The sequence below is a fragment of the Setaria viridis genome, chromosome 8 (assembly GCF_005286985.2).
Source record: "Setaria viridis chromosome 8, Setaria_viridis_v4.0, whole genome shotgun sequence".
NCBI classification, from domain to species: Eukaryota; Viridiplantae; Streptophyta; class Magnoliopsida; order Poales; family Poaceae; genus Setaria; species Setaria viridis.
The window spans coordinates 19541725-19564216 of record NC_048270.2 but is presented as its reverse complement, the minus strand read 5'-3'; the positions used below and the strand labels follow the sequence as shown (position 1 = coordinate 19564216).

Sequence of the window (22492 nt, the reverse complement as noted above, 5' to 3'; positions counted from 1 at the left end):
ACAGGAGTTGAATCTGAGCGTGCTGGGTGCTACTTAGGTGCTCTAACCACTAGGCTAGAGACCCTTTTATGCAGATGGGATCTTTGGCCATTAGTTTTCTTTTTAAATACTTTATTAATAATTACAAAACATAAATCCTTTGCAAATACTTTAAAATACTAATCTATAACATTATCATTTTTAATACAACTCACATATGGTTGTATTATAACTCTTTCTTTAATTTCAATTTGGACCATCAATTTGTGGTGTATATAGATGAACAGATGAAATATCACCTTTTTGTGCTGGAAGGAAACATCTGTCATTGTATTATTATTTAAAAAATATTGTAATTATTTTAAGTTTGTTTGTATAACAGTCGATATACATAGATGATATTTTTCATTAACCGTGTTTACTATTTTGTTAAATTTTATTTAGCAACAAGTGAAATGTTCATGCCTCGTTGCGTTTGCGATATCATGCAAATCCATCTACTACGTTGAAAAAAAACTATGCAACGCCGACACGGATACGTGTATCAATATTGGCCCTATATGAATACACGGGAAAGTCAGTTTTCTAAAAAAATTAATGGTACAAAGCTGTATGGAAGTATTGGATACGATATGCGGATACGTGATACGGCCATATTGATGTATTGGATAACATAGAAAAAAATATTAGTAATATTACTACCTATATTATTACCTTTATATCGTTTTCTTTGATGTTGGATAGTTCTAACCAACTCCAAATATTATGTGTCGGAGGAGGAGTAACATGTATCTTACGATTAGAAATTATCATAACTACACATGAGATAAAGATTTTAAATTATAGATGGTTTTGCAATAATATCTTACGGGTAAAATTTAGAAGGATGATAAAATCAAATAGCAGAAAATTCTCTAAGGCCCAATCTATTTAATGGAGTAGGCTAATTTATGTTGGAATGTGGCATTCCACAACTTTCCAAAGTTTAGATATAAGCCTATCTTAAATTCATGGGGTGGGAGATAGAAATTGATTTTATAGATTATGGTTATTAGAATGGAGTTCAATTCTTATAGCACGCTCTTGGACTCGCTTCTCCATAGTAGAAGTGCAACATATAAGTATCTCTCCCATATCACCAACTATAATATACAACTATATTCTACATACAATTATATTAGCTTAATTAATTTATGTCTAAATTATGATTATTAGGATGGAATTCAATTCCAATGATCCAAACTGGGCGTAAACAAAAGGGAAAGAAATATTCGTAGAGCCATGTATATGGCCGTGTTGATGGAAAGCGACAAGAGTGGCTGAACCCACCACGCCCCCATCGCCAGCCCACACTTCCCAGGACGCACGCCGCGCAGCCGAAGAAGATGAATGAAACGAGATCCATCCAGGAGAGAGAAAGCTCCGACACACACACGCAAACTGCAACAAGAGAGAGAAGCTAGGGAGAGAAACGAGAGGGAGAGGGGGTGGAGGAACGGAACAGAACCAGAACCACAACCACCACGCTGCCGGAGACGCCCCAAAATACCATCCCTTCCCGTCCCAGGCAAGAAATCAATCCTCCACCAAAGAATCCGCCGCATTTGCGCCCCGGTCTGGCGAATCCGCCATGGGGAGGGAGGGATTTCTCCTCCTGCCCCTCCTCATCCTCCTCGCCCTCGCCGCCCCCGGCCCCGCCGCCGCGGCGACGGCCAATACGGCCGACGCGGGCGTCATCTTGGAGCTCGCCAAGTCACTGACCAACCCACCGCCGTCCTGGACCGGAACCGACGTCTGCGGCGGCGCCACCTTCCAGGGCATCACCTGCGACGGCGCTGGCCGCGTCACCGGCATCAACCTCGCCAAGCAGAGTTTATCCGGCACCCTCCCCGCATCCCTCTCCGACCTCACCGAGCTCCAGTGGCTGCTGCTCCAGGGCAACGCGCTGGAGGGAGCCGTGCCCTCCCTGGCCCGGATGGGCTCCCTCGAGACCCTCGCGCTCGACGGTAACGCCTTCACCGCCCTGCCCCCCAACTTCCTCGAGGGCCTCCCCTCTCTGCGAAGTCTCAGCATGGAAGACCTGCCTCTCAAGTCATGGAGCATTCCAGACGCCGTCGCGGGATGCGCCGCGCTGCTGAACTTCTCGATCTCCAACTGCTCTGTCTCTGGTCCCTTCCCGGCGGTTCTTGCCAACCTGACATCCCTCCAGCTGCTGCGGCTGTCGTACAATTACCTTACTGGGGGCCTGCCGATGGTGTTAGAGGGGTTGGGCTCGCTGGAGTCACTGCAGCTTAACAACCAGAAGTCTGGTGAGAAACTGTCTGGGCCGATCGATGTCGTGGCGAAGTTGCCGAGCTTGAAGACGTTGTGGCTTCAGTCCAACTCGTTCACTGGCCCGATCCCAGAGTTCAGCCCTGACTCGCAGCTGGTTGATTTCAATGTCAGGGACAATAGTCTCACTGGGGTCGTACCGCCCTCCCTGATAGGGATCGCAAGCCTTCAGGTTGTGAAGCTGTCCAATAACAAGTTTCAAGGGCCAAAGCCAAAATTCACAGCTACCACTGTAGATATTGATTCTGGGAATGGGTTCTGTCTCAAAGACCCTGGGCCTTGCAATCCACTGGTGACCATTCTGCTTGATGTGGCCTCAGGTTTTGGATACCCACCTCAGCTTTCAGTGTGGGCAGGAAACAGCCCGTGCGGAGGTAGCGGAAATGGTCAATGGCTTGGTGTTATCTGCAAAAACAATGATGTGATTCAAATCAATTTGCCTAGAAAGAACTTGTCAGGGATGATTTCGCCAGCTTTTGCAAACCTGACTAGGCTTCAAAAGTTGGATCTGTCGAACAATCAACTCACAGGGAAGATACCGGATAGTTTGACAACGCTGGCAACCCTCAATTATCTTGATGTCTCAAATAATCGCCTCACTGGACAAGTGCCTGAGTTTAACCAGCCGGATATAAAGCTGATGACAGCAGGAAACCGGTGGGGGGAATCAGACAGTGATAGTGGTGGAGGTGGTGGTTCCGATGGTGGGTCATCACCTTCAAATCCAGGTTCACGGAACTCAAAGTCGAATGCTGGAATGATCATTGGAATTCTTCTAGCTGTCATTCTTCTCGTAGTCTGTGTTGGGCTTTTCCTACATCATCGAAGGAAGAAGAACGTGGACAAGTTCAGTCCTGTCTCAACTAAGAGCCCTTCTGGTGAATCTGAGATGATGAAGATTCAGGTGGTTGGGACAAATGGCAATAGCAATGTAAGTGGTTCAATCCCAACTGAGTTTTTCAGTCATGTGAGCGCTGACAGTACAAACATTGCTGATATCTTCGAGTCTCATGGGATGCAATTGCCGATGAGTGTGCTACTAAAGGCCACAAACAATTTTGATGAGGACTACATCTTAGGTAGAGGGGGCTTTGGGGTGGTTTTTAAAGGGACTCTCAATGGAAATCTGGTTGCTGTGAAGAGGTGCGACAGTGGCACTATGGGGACTAAAGGGCTGCAAGAATTCATGGCTGAGATTGATGTTCTTAGGAAAGTGAGACATCGACACTTGGTTGCATTGCTTGGGTACTGCACCCATGGTAATGAGAGGCTATTGGTCTATGAGTACATGTCGGGAGGAACACTGCGTGAGCACCTGTGTGATCTTCAGCAGAGTGGTTATACTCCTCTTACATGGACACAGAGGATGACAATAGCTTTGGATGTTGCTCGGGGGATAGAATATTTGCATGGTTTGGCGCAGGAGACTTTCATCCATAGGGATCTGAAACCTTCTAATATATTGCTGGACCAAGATTTGAGAGCCAAGGTTTCGGACTTTGGGTTGGTCAAACTTGCTAAAGATACAGATAAGTCCATGATGACAAGGGTAGCAGGGACATTTGGATACCTCGCGCCTGAATATGCTAGTATGTCCACTTCTCACTACTATAAATATTTTGTTTCCATGTACCATTCAGCATTTTTCTTGCACAAAATTCTCATATTGTTACATTGGTTGCTTCAAAAATTGTATCATAGTTTATTTTTTCCTTGAGCTTTATGCTTTCTATCGACACTAGTCAACAATGTAGGATCTTTTAAAAATACTATTAGGCTCTTGACTCTAATATATGATCCTTGCAAGCGGAAGTGTTTACCACAGTAGAACTATGCCTTAACACAATATCAGTTTTTGGTAATACACCAGCAGATTCCTCAGGTCTTTCCTGAAAAGAAGAGAGTAAATTCCCTCAATGCCATTAGAATTTATAGAGATTCCCTCAATGCCATCAAAAATTTTCTCTTCCCTTCACTGCCACTATCTTTAATTTTCATTCCCTTGGTTGCCATTGTTAGAGTATATTTGGTAGTTGTATATATATGTATCGTAGACTGCCATATGTATCTGGGGGAGTCTTGCCCCCTAAGTCTCTGTACTCTATATATACCAGTCGAGGCCTCAATGCAATAAAATCCATCTATTATACGCAATCTATTCCCTCCTACATGGTATCATGAGTTTAGGGTTTCAGATCCTAGGCCAAACCTTCTCTTCTGCTTGTCCCCCTGCCTCTTGCGCGCCGCTGGCCGTCTATCACAGTGCGCATCCAGCGCCCCCCTATCGACGACCTCCTAGCGCGCCCCCAGGTAGGTTGCCCATGACCTCCGTCGGGGCCAGCACCCTCCATCTCCGCGGCGGATCCAGTTAATCCGCCGCCCTCCGTCGTCAAGCAAGATGAAATCGTGAAGAAACTCACTCGGGTGTCATCCTCCACGGGCTAGCCACGTCCTCCCTCCTCGGCTCCGCACCGTCGGGCCTTGGCTCGCTGGTGGCCGTGGCGGCGGCTGGCCCTACCCAACCTTACCGCCGCTCCTCCGAGGCAGGATCCCCTAGGCTGCGCCCCCTCCCCGTCCCTCAGGCCGCTTGCCCACCCCTCGGGCTCCTCCACCACCGGACGGGCCTAAGAAGAGCAACGCCTGGCGCCGGCTGACCCGGTGAGACTCCGTAGCCCCGGTGCGGCTCCGTCCCACCACCACCCCCGGCGGGATCTGCTCCACCTCTGCCACCTCCACATTGTCGGGCTCCTCCGCCGGCCAGGCACTCCATCGTCGCCCCATCATTGGTCCCTGCTCGCCCGGCCCGATTGCTCCTGTCCCTCTGCTGTATTTGTTTTTTTGTTTTCTTTGCCATCGTTGACCGCGGAGGCAGGAAAATGAACGAACAAGTGAGCTGGGTTTGGGTATAAGGTCTGCTACGTGCACCTGGAGGTTCTACACGAGATGCTCTTGCTGTGTCTTCTTCTTTTGCTCGATCAGAGATCGGGATTGCGTCGCTCACCGCCCGTTGACCTCTCGCCTCTACTTCGACATCGGCGTCGACTTCACCAGCTCCTGCCCCGTCTTCGACTGTGCGGCTTGGCGAGATGGACGGCGCCCTAGGGGACGCCCGTGTGCACCGCCCTCCTCGCTGCTTCGTCCGCATGTCGACCTCTGCCGGCTCGTCGTCGCCTCCACCGATCAAGCCACCTCCGCCGACTTCGCCCATCATCGTCTCGCCTCACGCATACTCAGTCTGATCAGCCAATGTGCGTGATCCACCTAGCTCCCGTGACCTTCGTCCTTGTATTGCGTGCCTCTTCCCCGAGTATGGAGGGCTACCGCTGCATCACCTCTTTGGGCAGCAGCGGGGCCACCCGTGGTCTCCTTCGCCGTTGCATCCTCCCATATGCCACTGACAGCATGACCCCACTAATGCCATAATCCCTTATCTTCTCAAGACCATCACACATAACCAGCCTGCTGTGTCCAAACCGATAGCACGCAAGGGAGGAGGTCGCCGAGCAGCCGCGTCTGGAGCGCATGTTCATGCTGCCCTGCGCCGGCGCAGCTGAGGCCGCACATGTGAAGAGGAGCGTCACGTCTTGCCCTTCAATGCTGCTGCCCTGGCCTGGAACGCGCTACGCAGCTGGAGTTGCTCGAAGTAGAGCATCTTCAGCTTGGCAAGCATGGCATGCATGTCCCGGGTTCAGTTTGGTGTGGGAGGTGAACGCAGATGGGAGGATGTTGGAGTCGAGCGTCACCTCTGTGACTTGAGGTAGCTGTGCAGGTCATGAGCTTAAGGCTAGCTTCGTTGGCGAGCTTAAGGCTAGATTAATTATTCAGAGCATCTGTACGATTAGTAGGTTCTAGCAGCGGTAACTTTGATTATTAAGTTTCCTGAATGTCCGTGGCACTGAGGCACTTGAACGCCTCGAATGCCACCACCACGTGCCACCGCCATAGTGCCTGCGCGGCCACATCGGCTCGAGAAGGGCAGGGGCTGTTGCGGCGCGCACGCTGCACCATGGCCGCAAGCACCTGCACCAAGCATGCTGTTGAGGATGAGCAGCAACGCGAGCACCTGCTGCCGCTTGCTGGCACAGGTGGTCATGACCGTTAGATGTTAACAGAAGTACTAACGGAATGGCAACCAGGGAAAAGAAAATTATAAATAGTGGCAGTGAAGGGAAGAGAAGAATTTCGATGGCACTGAGGGGATCCATATAAATTCTAGTGGCATTGAGGGAATTTACTCAAAGAAGAAACATGGATTAGTAGCAGAGGTGTACTTATTCTTGTGTCCTCTGATATGTAGGTCTATTATTTTGTGAGATATTGCACATGGGTTTTTGGAATTTGGAACAAGATAGATTCTTGATGCAGTCACTAATTCACTATCATAGACTTATCCCTTAAACAGAACATAGGTTATTTTATTGGCATGATCTGGACGACTTACCAAACCACAAAAGGCAGTTATATAATTGAATCTACAATCTCACTCCATCACTTTTGAAGTGTAATAAGTTACAGCTTCAATTGACCTGTATGGTGCTAGTATGATTGTTGGATATCACCAGAGCTCTGCTTTTACATGACAACTGCACAACATACCTGGAATCACCTACACCAGCAATTCACGTTTCATTTTGTTGATCATTTGAGATGCGATGTGATTTTTATTAGTTTTTTTGTTTTTATGGGCGCCAGTTGTGTGTGAGTTTTCTTTTCTTTATTAGGAACCTTAATGCCTTACATGTTGTGTCCTGTTACTTTGCTCACAAATAAGTGGCTTTGATAACTGCTTTACATGGTTCTCACCCTTTTTAATCTCAAGATGGTTTCTCTACCAACCTCCTCATGAGTCCTTTGTCTTGCCGTTTTTGACTGGACAGATGATGTTTGATGCATCCAAACATTTGTTTGATTGCAAATAGGTCTTATTTGTCCAGTCATAATCTTGTGAGGATGAACATTTCCATGCAACCCTTATTAGGTTTCTGCTGGCAATAGCATATAAAGGCACGGACTTTTGCTAAGCAGATTTCTGGACAAACATACAATGACACTGCTGATAATTGAGGCCATTGGTCAACTCTGAATGAAATTATTCTTGAACCTTTTCCTTTGGTTTAAGTCCATGTTTTCTGAAGTACAGAATTTGTGTACATGAACTGTTCTTTTTCCCCCATTATGTCAAAAGCATATCTTGAATCCACTGGTAGTATATGACTAGTCCTAGTCCAACCTGTGTGCAATCTTGTACTCTGATATATGCAGTTGGTACTACATTGGCATTTCTCCATTGTGTCCTTGCATGCCCTGGGATAATGTAATATCTTATTTTCTTAGAGAGATAACTTAGTATCCTGATATTATCAACATTTGGAGGTCTTTAGTTTTCTGGTAAATACTCCAGCTTAATGTCTGCAACATGAGTTAAACTGTTCCCTAATAATTTTTGTTGTCATTGATGGCATAGTTACTTTATGGAGAAGATGACAAAATGTTTATTATTGGCAGAGAAAATGTTATATCTAGGCCTGTGCATGGATGGGTTTACATGGAGTTGGGTGGTTTTTTTATCCACCCATTTATTGATCAGTTTAGATGGACTGGATAGGATTGTGTTGGGTGGGTTAGACGGTTCCATGGTAATCACCTTTTGCTGCTAGCAGCCCAACTAAAACCTTGTTTAAAGCTAGAACTCAGAGGGGCAGTTGTGGCATGCTACACGTAACTAGTACTGTTCTACTTACTATTACCAATTATCGTTCAATAACTGTGGAAAGGGATGACACAACGTCACAAATGGGATTTTGATTGTGGAAAGGGAAATGATGGGAGGCCGATGCGCATGCGGCCAGCGGGGCTCACCTCTCTCTTCAAGGCCGTTGTTGTCGTGTTCCTGCCAGACAGCGCGGAGCGCGCCGCCGGCCGTTGCACCCTGGTCCCTGGCCACGCACAGCTGCATGATCCGCTCGGCGGCCTCCGCAGGTCCCTGCTCTCCTTCATCAGCTGCGCCACCTCGGCCTAGGGCAGCCGCACCGCGCCGTCCGCGCCGACCTCCACGGACGATGGCGGTTTGGGTGACCTGGCGATGGAGCCGGTCACGGCGAGGCGCGCGGCCGACGACGGCATGATGGACGCCACATCTGACAGTGTGCCAGGACAGCATCAGGTTCTCGAGCTGCTCCTAAGCGCCCACATCTTGTGGGGCGTGCGCAGGTCATCATTGCCAGCCCTGCCCCGGGCCCCGGCGACGGCGGCATCGTGTGGGATCTGGACGAGGTTGGGAGTTGGGACTAGCTGTTGGGTTAACCCATGGGTCTAATGGATTTTACCCATATCCATCTGATGCATATGTCACATGTTTTAATGGGTTGGGTTGAGTTTAAGGATGGTGGGTTGGGTGGATTACATGACCCATGAACAACCCTAGTTATATCTGTGGTTCCCTACCTAGTAAATCCTGTCTATAGTTCTGTTATTCCTATTAATGGTGATGAGCTTTTGCATTATTTACTAGTGCATTGCAGTACAGTTAAGTCATGTTACTTACTTGAATAAAATCAAACTGCAACTGATTTCATGTGTTGATAGATGGATGAAGATGAAAAAGATAAGGTTTCATAAATCAGTTCTGGAAATTTTTCAGCTATTTCCCAGAGTTGTTTTATTTTCATTGGGCTCAAATTTTTCTCCTTTTTCTCCATGTTTTCTTTAAATTTAGTTTTCCATCAATTTTATGTACTCCTTACTCTAAAATTGATTCCTCACAGAGCTTACACATTATCCATGCTATGCAGATGCTAAAACACATGCATATTTTAACTGGGTAACCTTTTGGCCGTTTATATCCAAGTTACTCTTTGATTAATTAGGCACATTTTAGTGGAATAATGGAGGTTTGTAGAAGTGTAAGCATGTTTTCATAATAGGATATCATTTATTGGCATTTTTCTATGACAGCAATTAGAAACTAATCTACAAGGGTTTGGAAGTAAACATCGTTGAAACAACCTGCAACCAAGTATCCTTATTTCTACATTCTATCAATGAACAGAAAAATAACCTAACAATGCTTGGAGAGCACCCATGGCTCTACTAGGATAGATGCTTACCATATGGGTTGTATGCATACTTACAAAAACGAATTGTATTCATGTGAGCATGAGGACATTTTTTCAATTGGGGTTACTAATTGTTTAAGATACAAGAAATCAACATGTTATTTTATCCAGTATACTTCGGAGAATGCTGGGGTTTCATGTGACGTATATAATTCATAAAGAGCTGTTGCTTTTATGCTGTATGATCAATCGCAATCCGACTAGGAATTGAGAAAGAACTTTTCAGTCCTTTAACTGATGTGTGTATCTGGGGAGACTAAAGCTTTCGAAAGACATATCATATTCCATAAAAAGAAAAGGCATTTTTCGTTGTCACAATATATAATTTTCTCAGCCATCTACAAGGCAACTTTGCTCAAATTAAGGATCTTTTCAACTGGCTGAGTCTACTGTGTTCCGAGTATCTCTTTTATACATCTGTTTTGGAAAAGGTCTTTTGGAAAGGAATGCAGAGTTGCATGTGAAAAATTATTTTCTTCACGTTTTTTTTGCATTTTCTGTCTCGATTTGTTCCATTTTGTGGCATAGTATTGATGAACGTACCATTTATATGTTTACAGCTACAGGAAAGGTCACTACAAAAGTGGACGTGTATGCCTACGGTGTTATACTTATGGAGATGATTACGGGAAGAAAAGTACTCGATGACTCATTACCTGAGGATGAAACACATCTTGTAACAATCTTCCGAAGAAATATGCTTGACAAAGATAAGTTCAGGAAGTTTGTGGATCCCACTCTTGAACTCAGTGCTGAATCTTGGAGCAGCTTGCTGGAGGTAGCAGATCTTGCTCGCCATTGCACGGCACGAGAACCATACCAGCGGCCAGACATGTGTCACTGTGTGAACAGACTTTCCAGCCTGGTGGATCAATGGAAGCCAACGAATATTGTTGACGAGGAGGAGGATGAAGGAACAAGTGAAATGGGTCTTCACCAGCAGCTGGAAAGATGGAGACGTGATGATTTCACTATATCAGATTCGGATTCATTCAGTAGATACAACATGTCAAGGAAGTACCATTGACAGTGCAAGGCACCCATTACATCATGTATAAATGAGAAGTCATGATCCGGGGCATCAAGAGGCTATCTACAGCTCTTTGGGTTGCAAACAACATTGAAGGTCAATGTGCAAGGTATCGTAGTTGGCCCACTGAAAACAAGGGTTGCTTCATGATCAGCATGTTGCTCTGCCTGCATTGGTGGCTTCTAAACCAGGCTCAGCGTTTCGTTGAGGAAGTCGTATGATGCTTGAAACTTCATGATGTGTGTAGCATCCAAGTCTATATCGTTCTAGAGACATTGAAGAGAAACGATTTGTAATTTGATGGTTAAGAGGGAAAAGAGATGAAAGAAACCGTAGCTTCCATAAGTTTTACTCTGGTGGTAGTTTTTTTTTTTTTTTTTTTTTTTTTTTTTTTTGTGTGTGTGTGTGTGCGTGTAGGATGTAGGAGGGCTGCTTTATGTACAATCAACCTTGAGAGATTTATATGCTCGGTATTTTTTATTCGTTGTGTACATACCATTTTATTTTGCTGTTTCCTATGTTTGGTGATGTGGCCTTCTACCTTCTTCAAATATGAGAACTTGTGAAATCATGCTACTTAAGCCTTTCAAAGCTTGAGAGTTATACATTCTCTTACCTGGCATTGCGTCCAAGTTGAAATGCTTTAACCTGAGGACATAGCTAGGTTAACAAAACCCAATCAAAACTTCCTGTACGTCCCGGTCCTGCCAGCTACCATAAAAGTTACTCCAGTTGAAGAACACAACCTCTTTACCTCTCATGACAGACGAAACAAACAATGTCAGAGAAAGAGACATGTAGTGGTTATACTAGCATAATTCCCCTCCTCAACCAAAAAACCATTCAATAATCCACATATGCCAATACGGATGCATAAGAATTTGGGAACCCATTTAAATAGTGGTGCAGTGACGAATATCCCGCGACGTTTACAAAGGATGAGAGACAATATAAGGTTGGATCCACGGGAATACAGCGTAGAGAGTTCTTTACGCAACTCTAGCCTGCTCAATTTGGCATCTGAAAAAAAAGAGTTAAGCATGGGGAAGGCGTTGTTTCGTCTGATTCTGGTTCTGGTGGCTGTACTTGGTTGCAAGGCAGATCAAGATTTTGTGTCAGGTTTGTTCGGTTCAGCTACCAAATATTTGGATCTTCAGCCACTTTGCAGTGCCCAGGCTGTTCTGTGAATTTCTGCGGTTACATATTTTCTTTAATCGGGGTCATAAATAAGGACTTTTGATGCACTCCCTCTGTTCCAAATTGTAGGTCGTTTTAGTTTTTCTAGGTGCACAATTTTTGATATGCATCTAGATATAGTGGATGTCTAGATGTATAATATTATCTATGAACCTAGAAAAGTCAAAACAATCTACAATTTGGAATGGAGGGAGTATATGCTTAACGGAGGAAGGTAATTTTTGTGTCCTGCACTTCGAAATGAGGAGGGTTGGACAGTATCATCTTGGCCGGTATTGAGACCTACTTACCTCTTTTGGGCTGTAATAACTGTCTAGTTATTATCGTAGACTGTTTCATCCCGGTTTTCAATTCTGTAATAGAATGATGTGCTTATATTGAGTTATAATTGTGTGTCTGCGATCAATTTGTATTCGTAATACTTAGAATTTTGAATTATAATGGTCAGACCATCTCATCCAACTGAACTATAGAATGCATAATTAGGCCATAAAATGTTGATTGCATCAATGACTGAAAGTACAATAATGACATATCTAACGAGATCTTTCTGACAAATGCAGACGGTGAGTACATCAGGGTCAAACGTAAGCCCAAGCCTGTCTTATGCGTTCACACCGCCCACCTTAACACATGCTTCAAAAAGTCTTAACTTTATTGTGTTCGCAAATTTCAGGTAGCACATTTGCAGTCCTGATAGTTTTCGCATTCCTGGTAGTCGGATTAGCCATCGCGATCACCAAATACCTGAGAAACATCAACAGAGCCAATGAAACCACAGCAGAGTCACTGAAATCATCTCAAGGTAGATCCTCCACACGTGAACATATATTCCATCACCTGAAGTAAAAACCTTACCGTAGCATGTACTAATCGCTCATGGTTTGTTTCATTCACCCACCCTACCACAAGGCAACATAAGGGTGCATGGGGAGGTGACCAGCAGGTGGTCAGGGCTGTACAAGTTCACCAAGGAGGAGATCGAGAGGGCGATCAACTACGCGAGCACCAGGATCTACCTAGGCTCTGGCAGCGCAGGCCAGGTGTACCAGGGGGTGCTACCTAGCGGCCAGCTAATTGCGATCAAGCACATCCACAAGACCGCGATGTCAGGATCCTTCATGAGGGAGGTGGAGCAGCTGTCCAAGGTGAGGCATCCCAACCTGGTGTGCCTCTTTGGTTACTGTGATGAGGAGGGAGATCAGTACCTGGTGTATGAGTACTGTGCCAATGGGAACCTGGCCCAGAACCTACTGAGTAAGGGCAATTCAGCTTTGAGATTATCCAGTAGCGCTTCTCGGTTTATTCTGAGACTACTACAACAATGTTCTGTTGTTGGTTGACAGGAAGTGACTCTGTTCTACCATGGGAAACAAGAGTAAAGATCCTGAGGGATTGTGCATCCGTCCTGAGGTTTCTTCACACACACCCTGATGGATGTATTGTCCATAGAGACATCAAGGTGAGACAGCGGCGGAGCTCGCCCAAACTTTTAGCTGGGGCAGAATTTGCCGCCATCTCTCTATTCTGGTGCGCCCACCACTCCTGAGTACGCAAGGCAAGGTCTCACGTCGGCGCGCACAGCACAAGCAGCACGCCGTCTTGCTCCTTGGAGGTGCGCAGCTTCCCTTGTTGCTTGCTGCCGGCCGCCTGCGCGGCTGCTATGCGCCCCCTTGATTCTCCCCTCTGCACTCCATGGTTCCCTGTGCCTCCGCTCGATGGTCGACAGCTCGTTGCCTTGTGTTGTGCACGCCCGTGCTCACGCGAGTCATGGAGGGGCAGGGTGCCATGGCCTCACGGGCTCTTTAGAGGACGTTCGGTTCGGTGCCGTTGTCAGCCAGGCCAAATATCAGCCGTTGACCGTGGCAAGGTAGTTTGCTTGGATGCCTGCCAAGATTTGGCTAGCCCTCAATCCTCTACCCAGGCTCAGTTGATTTTTGCGCTCTGCTCCGATCAAATTGTGGGCAGCCAAATCGTCGGCCAAATTTTGGCCAGCCGATGCTTTGTTACGGCAGGCGAGGCGCAGCATCCAAACAGCCCCTTAGAGCCTTGCTATTATTTTGAACTTTTGGGCTATTAACTATTAAGTAGTAGGAGAAAGGGATGGCCCAAATAATGTTTCAGCTCTTTCTTCCTCCGCACACTCCCGCGGCGTCTTTCTTGCTCAGGCCAGCAGAAGCTTCAGCTCACACAGATCCATGGCGGACGGCGACCGAGCACAGCGAAGTCCATTAGCCATCCACCGAAGAAGGGGTATACGATCTTGTGTCACTGGGTAGGTGGGACCCTGCTCTATGGGGAGCTCCGCCTCGAAAATACTGATTGTAATTTGCAGGAATGAGATTGCTTCTAAACCATAGGGTGATCTAGGGACTCTTAACATACTATGATCTGAAATTGTATTCTGATTGTTGCAGCTCACAAACATCTTGCTGACAGAGAACACGGTGCCAAAGCTGTCCGATTTCGGGCTAGCAAAAATGCTAGAAATGGAGGAGACCAAGGTGTTCACAGATGTGAGGGGAACCATTGGGTACATGGATCCCGAGTACATCACACACTCCAAGCTCACTTGTGCCAGTGACATTTATAGCTTTGGTGTGGTTGCTCTGCAGCTTCTGTCAGGGAGGAAGGTCATAGAACTCGATATTGTTGCACGTGATTCTCTTACAAAGAAGGTAATTCAGTTTGGTATTTGTTGTTGCATGTGAATTACTTTGGTAAGCATGTGGAAATGATCTCCCTATTTTATACTTAAGATTACATGAACTGTTCGTTTATATTTTCTCTGGTTAATTTTCATTTCTTTATTATGATCTTTTACACTGTCAAAGGAGTTAAACTTTCAATTATATTCTGCACATTCGTAAGTCATAGGAAAGTCATATATGTTTCATCTTTTTTTTTTTTGAAGGCAAAGGATGTTGTGAGTGGGAAAAAGCCACTGGAAGAATTCATAGATCCACGTGTTAGGGATGACGTTATCATAGAAGATTTCGTTTTGATATTGAAAATCGCAGTCCTTTGTGTGGCGAGTTCAAGTATAGGGCGTCCCACAATAAAGGATGTATTTGAAGAGATGGACAAAGCGCTGAGAAATACAACCATAAAGGTTAGAATTTCAACATCTATCGCACATAACGTTTTGAATCGCGTAACAACCGTAAATCAATTTTGGATGAATAAATTTAATACAAAATTTGAGAAATGATATAAAAAATCTTTGGAAACAACATTTCCCTAACAATTCAAAATACAAGAATTTCACATATGATTCCCTTGGGAATTACACTATTTCCTTCAAAATTCATGCATTCTAATTTTGATGGATCTTAATATTGTCGTTGTGCAGACTAAGACAAGGAAGGAGATGAATGAAGCAAATTTGGTCATTCAATATGCGAAAGTGCTGGATGTATAGATCGTATTTTGCCTTCAGATTTACAGCACCCGCATGGAATTTCCAAGGCTACACCTTCTTCACATGGCTGAAAAGAAGATGCGCGGTGGTGAGCTGATTTTGCAAAGGAGTGAGGTGTACCAGCTGCAATACTACTGGAAGTGGTTGTACAATAGTGACCAATGTGCCTGCAATAGCACTACTGGTTCTACAAAGCATCTGCCTATAGTAATGGGTGTATGTTAATACTTAAAAGGCTCTGTAAGCACAGGTAATTAATAGAAGTCAAAGAACCTAGATGCTAAGTGCAATCAAAATTCGGGCTACGGGTGCATGTTAATACTTACAAATTTTGTAATTATTTGTAAATACTAAAGAGATCCCAAGAACCTTGATGAAGAGTTCAGTCAGAATTTGGCTTTGCAGAGATCTCATTCTGGACACTTCTCTTAAGCAGCATGCCAGGGATGAGGAGGATAGGACCCAATTATAGCGTTGTGTGAGATGAGTTGTCACTTGCAGCTGAATAATATCTACATGCAGCGATAAATTCAGCTTCTTGCTGCAGACATGTTGCTGTTGTTTTTCCTTCCCCAGTTTTCCTTTTGGGTAGCCTGAGTTCAGTCACATCTGCGTGCACTGGGGTTACCTGTCCTTATGATGATCTGAGCTGTCCATTGCTTTTTATAATGCGTTGGCTAGTTTTCCTCTGCCGTCTCGCCTGCCACCACGTCGGGCAAGCCGTCCACCTTGAGTTTCTCCGTAAGCCAGCAGAAATCAGGGAAGTCTAAAGCTCACCTCCGTAACCCTAACCATTTGGCTTCTTGCCAGCGCGGATGAGGATGGCGGAGGAGAAATCAGAGGCACACATGACCCAACAGCATCAGGGTTAGGAGCGAGCAGGGGAGAAGAAGCGGATTCAACAGCTTGATATGGACGACAAGGAAAAAGGAAATACATTGAGAGAACAGACATTCGAAGGTGGTCCCCCTCTAGCTCCCCCGCAGCCACTGCCACCACCGCCAGTGACCACTCCGGTCCGGGTGTCCACAGCCAGGGCCGAGCCGGTAAAAATCGAGGCCCTGTACCAAACTTTAAAATGAGATCTACCTTAAAAAAATAGAACTTTAAATAAGATATATGATATATATCACAATAAGATATATCAAAAACCGTACCTATTCAACTTTTGCTTTCATAATCTTTAATTGAAGTACTTCATTCTTTTAGTATTCCTTGAAATGAAATCTTCAATGATATGCTCATAATCAATCTTCTCCAGTAATCCACTTTCAAGTGCTATTGTAGCCAAATCATTAAGTCTTTGTTGTGTCATTGTCGAACGTAAATATGACTTCAATAGTTTCAATTTTGAAAAGCTTCGCTCTGCTGATGCAACGGTCACAGGAATGGTTAACAGAATTCTATATGCAATACTTGCATTGGGAAAACAGTCATGCCGCTTTAGGAACTTTAGAATTTCAACAGGACCCATATTTTCTTTAGGAATGAAATGTTGAAGAAACTTTAACTCCACATACAAATCATTAGCATCAACATCAGATTTTCCGTCTTTTGTAAGGACAGCCCCAAGATTATCACAAGAAGATTTCAAACTCGTGTCATCCAATGACTGTAATGTTTCAAAGGTAAATAGGAAACCAAAATTTTGTTGGTAACTTTGGTACTGTTCAAATCTTGTTGTGAGTGAGGAAATTGCTTGATCAACAACAGGTAAAAAATAGCTTATTCTAAATAGCTCCTCGGCAGACTGTGTAGTAGCATTTGTGTCATCTAGGTTCTCATCAAATTGTTTCTTTCTTTTAATTTCTCTTCTTTTACGAAACGTTGTACCAATATCCATCTCAAGTGCAATCCCTTTGGCAATCTCTAATGCTTCTGAGAAACCAGTTTCCCTATAACCCTTGAAGAAAGAAATCAACCCTTCCACTTTCTCAATGGCAACATCAATAAGCATATCTTTTGCTTGCAAGTGTTTGCTTACTAAATTAACGGCATATAATACCTCATACCAAATGACGATTGACAATATAAATTCATATTCTCCAAGTTCATTGTTTGCCAAGCCCTTAGCCTCACTGCTTGTTTTTGGATCATTATCAACATCAGATACCTGAAATTGAAAGGAAGAAAATATGTGTTATAGTTGGAGATTGCCAAAATAAGTATATCATTATCAAATATCAGTACAAGTGTACAACAATATTGGGTACCTGAAGTAGAGCCTCTCGAATGTCTGTGCACTGAAATCTTATAGCTTTAACACTTTCAACACGACTCTCCCAACGTGTAGCTGATACTGACTTAAGAGTCAATCCTGATATGTTATCTTTCAGAATCTGCCATTTCTTGGTAGAATTAGCAAAAGTTGTATAGATGCGCTGGATGATTCCAAAGAAATCCTTAGCTTTACCACAAGTCTTAGCCATATCACAAAGTGTTAAATTAAGGCTATGGCAACCACAAGCAGAATAGAAAGCACGAGGATTTACATCCAAAAGTTTCTTTTTTACCCCTTTATGTTTCCCTTTCATATTTGACCCATTATCATAACCTTGTCCTCTCACATCATCTATATCAAGACCAAGGAGCTTTAGTTCATTCTCTAGCACATCAAAAATTCCTTGCCCAGTTGTATCATTGACATCCAAAAATCCTATAAAGGATTCTTCTACGCGAACATCACTTGAAGATGAGTCAACATATCTTATAATTAAAGACATTTGTTCTTGGTGGCTTGCATCAGGAGTACAATCAAGTATGACAGAGAAGTACTTTGCACTCTTTATTTTCTTAATAATTTCAGACTTAATAGCAGAAGCAAGCAAATGTATCAACTCATTCTGAATCTTAAAATCAAGATAATGAGCTTGAGTTTCCTCACTTGTAATACGACGAACATGTTCTTGAATAATTGGGTCAAATTCAGCCAACATCTCTACCAATCCCAAGAAATTCCCATTGCTATCTTCATACATTTTGCTATTAGTCCCACGAAAAGCTAGATTATGCTTGGCAAGAAATTTAACAATGCAAACAATTCTGAACAAAACTTTTCTCCAATGGTCCTTTTCTTTCTCGAGTTGTCGTTGAGCATCTTTATCAATAGTTTGATCCTTTTGCAATCTACTACGCAACTCATACCAAGTTGTCATACTCAAAACATGATTTGGACTTGTCTCATGCTCTTTAAGTCTAATACCAAGATGTATCCAATCATTAAACCCCTCATTTGCCAACTGACCTTTTCGATGGACTTTTGTAAATAATTTACAACCAAAGCAAAAGACCTTGTCGAGTTCCTTAGAATAGACAAGCCAATCTCTATCACAATGCTCCCCATTTGATAAAATTCTTGTATAGAATAGTGCAGAAAACCTTCTGGAATATCTATCCTTAGGACCTTTTGTAATTGATAAATCTCTTGTAGGGCCCTTTTGTGCTAAAATATCAATTTGTTTATGATCAAGGGAATCCCAATATCTAGGATCAAATATATCAGGCTGAAAGGAATCATTAACATCTGCAACAATATTGTCATCATTAACTTCCTCAACCCCAACAATATTTTCTGTCTCTATCTGACCATCTGTAGGATCATTGTCATCATTATTATCAAGTGCAGCTTCCCTGTCCTTGACCAAGTGATTGATTATCGGTGGACTCTTTTCTAACAAATTTATCCATAGCACCCTTTTGAGATTAAGTTAAATCCTCTATTCTTTGTTTTTTCTTACGCTTTTGGTAACCAGATTCATACTTTCTAGACCGATTTGCAGAAGACATGACTACAACCTCAAATTGACACCTAGATGGATCAATATAATATTAATCATCACTAATTAACATTTATTAACATATTAAAAATTAACTGAACCAGATTAGGTACCTGGACTCGTGGAGACTCGACGATCGATCCCAATTCAAAAATTAATCGACCGGCGGCAACGGCAAATTAATCGGCCGGCGGTGATGGCAGCCAGCGGCAGCCTGGCCTGACGCCGGGCAGGAGTCCCTGCACGGCTGCTCCCTAGTCCCTAGCCTGGAGGATCACGCGGTGACGTCTACTGGCTGCTGCCTGCGCTGGTCGGCGGATGCGGTCGCCTGCGGCCCTGCGCCTGGCGGCAGGCCTAGCGTGGATGGACGAGAAAACAAAAAAGCGATCGCGTGGATGGGAGACAAGACGCGGAGGCATGCGAGACGGCGGAGTTAGGGCCTTGCGGAGACGGACCGAGCTAAATTGACTTGTTTTGCTTCCGGGTGCCTGATGGGCTGCAGGCAAGCTAAATTAACCTGTTTTGCTTCCGGGTGCCTGATGGGCTGCAGGCCTGCGTGGCTGCGTAGAAAATATTTTAGGCCCCTGGAAATTGGGGGCCCTGTACCGGCGTACCGGCTGCACGCCCATGCGCTCGGGCCTGTCCACAGCCTCCCGGCAGTGGCCATTCCGACGTCGTTGGCCACCAACCCGCCTCACCCACTCCTCTCGCTCTGTCCCTCTTCCCCCGTAGCCACCATGTGTGATCTAGATCTAGATCCAGCTAGCTCACCCACCACCGCCGCATCACCACCTCCCAGCATGACCCCCCACCTCCTGCACGCGCATGGCGGTGGAGCCGGACTCCTCCGAGGTGAGGCCTTCGATTCCCTCAGCTTGGGAGCTGTTGGCCTACGCTGCCTCGGGCTTCGTGTCCTCCACCTTGTCCTCATCATCAGCGGAGAGGTCCCCCTCCCCTTTGTTCGGTGACATGCTCCGCAGATCTGGGGTACCGGTCTTGGAGCGGATGCCGTCCCAATCGCCGATGCTCCTCTGATGCTGGCCGCGTCCCCCCCACCCCCGCGGTGGCGCTCGCTTCCGTCCCGAGACCTTCCTCTAGGTCAGGACCAGCGCGGAGCTCCCATTCTCCAGCGACCCTAGCCCTCCTGTCGTCATCGCTTCTCGGTGGGCAGGCTGGTGGCAAGCTCCCACCTTTACAACCGCCGCGTCAGCCTCTCCCCCGTCTGGTCATTGGGTCGCTGCTGCCGCTGTCCCTCCGAAGCGTGGCACATCACCTACCCCCACGCTTGATTGCTGATCCCCCCCCCCCCCCCCGCCTCCTTTGCTTTGGGTCGCCGATTCTCCACCGCCGCCTCCTCCTCCTCCCTCATGTTGGGTGCCTCTGCCTTGCCAGAGCTTGGTCGCGGATCCACCACCACCACCACCACCTACTGGGGGCTTCATGGTGCACGCCAGGCATTCCGCCCCCTCCTACGCTGCGGCGGCAATCAGCGCTGGTGACACAGAAGAGGGTTGGGAGGTGGTGGTGCCTCGCAAACATCGGCAATCCCGCTCTCCTCCACGCCCGTGCCAGTAGGTCCCGACGAACTTGGTCGGTTTGTGCTTTAACTTCTTTGCCGATAACCACATTGTTCCTCGGTGCCCAAGTATGGCCAGGTGCTTTAGGTGCCATGTGATTCGGCACCGAGCGGAGGATTGCCACCTTCCAAGGGTTCGCGTGCCAGCGCCTGGAGGTCACATGGTGGTGACGCGTCATAGGGTGGCATCGCAGGTCACGCCGATCGCCGGCAGAAGAGAGCTTGGGCCTCGGCAAGTGGTGCCGCATGCTCTGCCTATGTCGTCTCGGGCGCGGGTCACTAAGCTGCCGCTAATGGTGCAGGGTGGTCAACAGCGTGGACCGCCACCAGCTCGTCAGTCACTACATGATGCCAGCAACGGGGCCGCATCTGGCTCTACAGCGACGGGATCTGCGGTGGACTGCTCCACACCTTCAGAGCCATCACCTGCCCGGGCTGGAGATTCTACAGGGCCAGAACTTGCTACAGCCAACTGCCCTCCTCCATTTAGGGTGCCTTGCAGGCGACCAAGGGTGGAGCTTTGCGTTATTCTGCGCATAGTTAAGGTGGTCGCTAATGAGGTTGCTCTTGAGCGTGCCTTGGTCGTTGTTGTCGCTGGGATGCGGCTAGAAACGACACCCGCCGTCATCCAGGCTTATGTGATGGGTCACTATGGGGTTGAGCCAAGCTCTTTCATGGTGCATCCTCATTACCTAGAGGATTTCCTAGTGATGTTCAGGGATGTTGATGTGATGTGGAGAGTGCTAAATGCTGCGGTACCATTGGCTTCCTTCTGGATTGTATTCAGGCGCTGGCACCGTGAAAACTAGGCCAACACGGCCACTATGGATTTTTATCTCAAGACTGGTTTGGTCGGGGTGCCCGCTCACTTGTGGCTCATCAACACCGCACAGGAAATTCTAGGCTCCTCCTACACTGTCATCTCGGATCTTCTGCAGTTGGAGAAGGTCATGGTGGCCCCTATCCCTGTCGACCGACCTAATGTACAACCATGCCTTTGCGTTCGGCTGTGTAACATTCTAGAGGTAACGGACCTGTGTTTGGCTGACGGCCTGTTCTTGGTGATGGGGGAGATGGGCCACGTGGACCTACGGCCTCGAGCGGTTGGAGGGCTTAGCCTCTGGCCCTGTCGGTAGTGAGTACGGCAGGTTTGGCAGCACTGCCGGGGGAGGGGGGAGGCTAGGTACTGGAGCACCCAGGGTCCCTGACAGACGCGCCGGTTAGCCTTCTGGAGCACTGGGAGGTTGTGGTCGTCAACGGTGCCACCTAGTCGCGACGACTTTCAGCGCCCCTGTTTGCTCTTCTCCACCCTAACCGCGCCTTCTGTCATTCCCAGACTGAGGATTGCAGAGCATTCACCATCCTGCATCACACCCGTTGCACCCACCACGCAGTGGTGGCCTCTCCACCACCTCTCCACCCTTGAATCCCTCCTCAGTCGCGACGTCTATGGTACCCGCCAGGTAGTCGGAACTGGCCCAGGTGAGGCAAGGCACTTGTGCCTCCCCCTGTGCTGGCCGTTTGGGCCTATTGCGCTCGAGTTGGATGTGTTTCGGTGGGATTGTTTGGTCCCGGAGCAGGGGGTCATCGACCCTATGTGATGCGAGGCTGCCATTCCCGGGTGGACTGGTCGCATGAGGTGATGTGGAGGATGGGGGCTGTTGTGGTCGTCCCCTTGCATCTGTGTTTGGCAGGCTAGTGGCTGATTTAGTGTTGCCGCCCGTCGGGCGCCTGTCCACTGCCAGGCCGGTGCTCAAGTCGGTGTCGTTTCCAAAGGTGGGCATGCCGCATGGCATCCTGGAGGGAGCAGTTTGCGGCACGGTGTCACCGCTGCCTGATGCGGACACTTGCCCCGAGCCAACCCCCTCGGTCGCATGTTCTACACCACCTATTCGATCTCCCATGCCCGATGTAGAAGCTCTCCCTTCTTCAATCGCTCGCCTCTCTCCACCCAGGACGTTGCCTGCCACACACCTGGGATCTTCTCCACAGGCTGCAGGCTCCCCTCTTCTTGTAGTTGATCTCACTAACATCACTACCAGGAGGGGGTCCTCCCCAAGTAGCTTG

The 22492-nt window shown here is 46.6% G+C and overlaps 3 protein-coding genes across 3 annotated transcripts; 2 read left to right on the top strand and 1 right to left on the bottom strand.

The window, feature by feature from the left end:
• Positions 1–1338: 1338 nt before the first annotated feature.
• LOC117867059 (receptor protein kinase WSS1) lies at positions 1339–10800 on the top strand. Its single transcript, XM_034751385.2, has 2 exons — positions 1339–3899; positions 9986–10800. Exons 1-2 carry the CDS (start codon positions 1610–1612, stop codon positions 10450–10452), a joined length of 2757 nt encoding a protein of 918 aa, XP_034607276.1. The 5' UTR covers positions 1339–1609; the 3' UTR covers positions 10453–10800.
• A 119-nt stretch (positions 10801–10919) lies between these two features.
• LOC117834020 (probable serine/threonine-protein kinase PBL28) lies at positions 10920–15073 on the top strand. Its single transcript, XM_034713629.2, has 8 exons — positions 10920–11574; positions 12216–12239; positions 12329–12457; positions 12565–12909; positions 12999–13114; positions 14070–14330; positions 14567–14764; positions 15005–15073. Exons 1-8 carry the CDS (start codon positions 11313–11315, stop codon positions 15071–15073), a joined length of 1404 nt encoding a protein of 467 aa, XP_034569520.2. The 5' UTR covers positions 10920–11312.
• Positions 15074–16256: 1183 nt separating this feature from the next.
• Positions 16257–19820, bottom strand: LOC117834351 (uncharacterized). The gene is made up of 4 exons (XM_034713952.2): positions 19744–19820; positions 18811–18881; positions 17287–18743; positions 16257–17186 (listed from the first exon to the last, which is right to left on the bottom strand). Exons 1-4 carry the CDS (start codon positions 19818–19820, stop codon positions 16257–16259), a joined length of 2535 nt encoding a protein of 844 aa, XP_034569843.1.
• Between the last annotated feature and the right edge of the window lie 2672 nt (positions 19821–22492).

Excerpts from the sequence above, each read along its gene's own strand:
- LOC117867059 (XM_034751385.2), top strand. The coding sequence starts at position 1,610 with ATGGGGAGGGAGGGATTTCTCCTCCTGCCCCTCCTCATCCTCCTCGCC. Across the intron at positions 3,900-9,985 it reads CCTCGCGCCTGAATATGCTA|CTACAGGAAAGGTCACTACA; the intron begins GTATGTCCACTT and ends ATATGTTTACAG.
- LOC117834020 (XM_034713629.2), top strand. The coding sequence starts at position 11,313 with ATGCCAATACGGATGCATAAGAATTTGGGAACCCATTTAAATAGTGGT. Across the intron at positions 12,910-12,998 it reads CCTGGCCCAGAACCTACTGA|GAAGTGACTCTGTTCTACCA; the intron begins GTAAGGGCAATT and ends GTTGGTTGACAG. Across the intron at positions 14,765-15,004 it reads TGAGAAATACAACCATAAAG|ACTAAGACAAGGAAGGAGAT; the intron begins GTTAGAATTTCA and ends GTCGTTGTGCAG.
- LOC117834351 (XM_034713952.2), bottom strand. The coding sequence starts at position 19,820 with ATGTCACCGAACAAAGGGGAGGGGGACCTCTCCGCTGATGATGAGGAC. Across the intron at positions 18,744-18,810 it reads TGAATCTGGTTACCAAAAGC|AAAAGAGTCCACCGATAATC; the intron begins GTAAGAAAAAAC and ends TAAATTTGTTAG. Across the intron at positions 17,187-17,286 it reads TTCGAGAGGCTCTACTTCAG|GTATCTGATGTTGATAATGA; the intron begins GTACCCAATATT and ends TTTCAATTTCAG.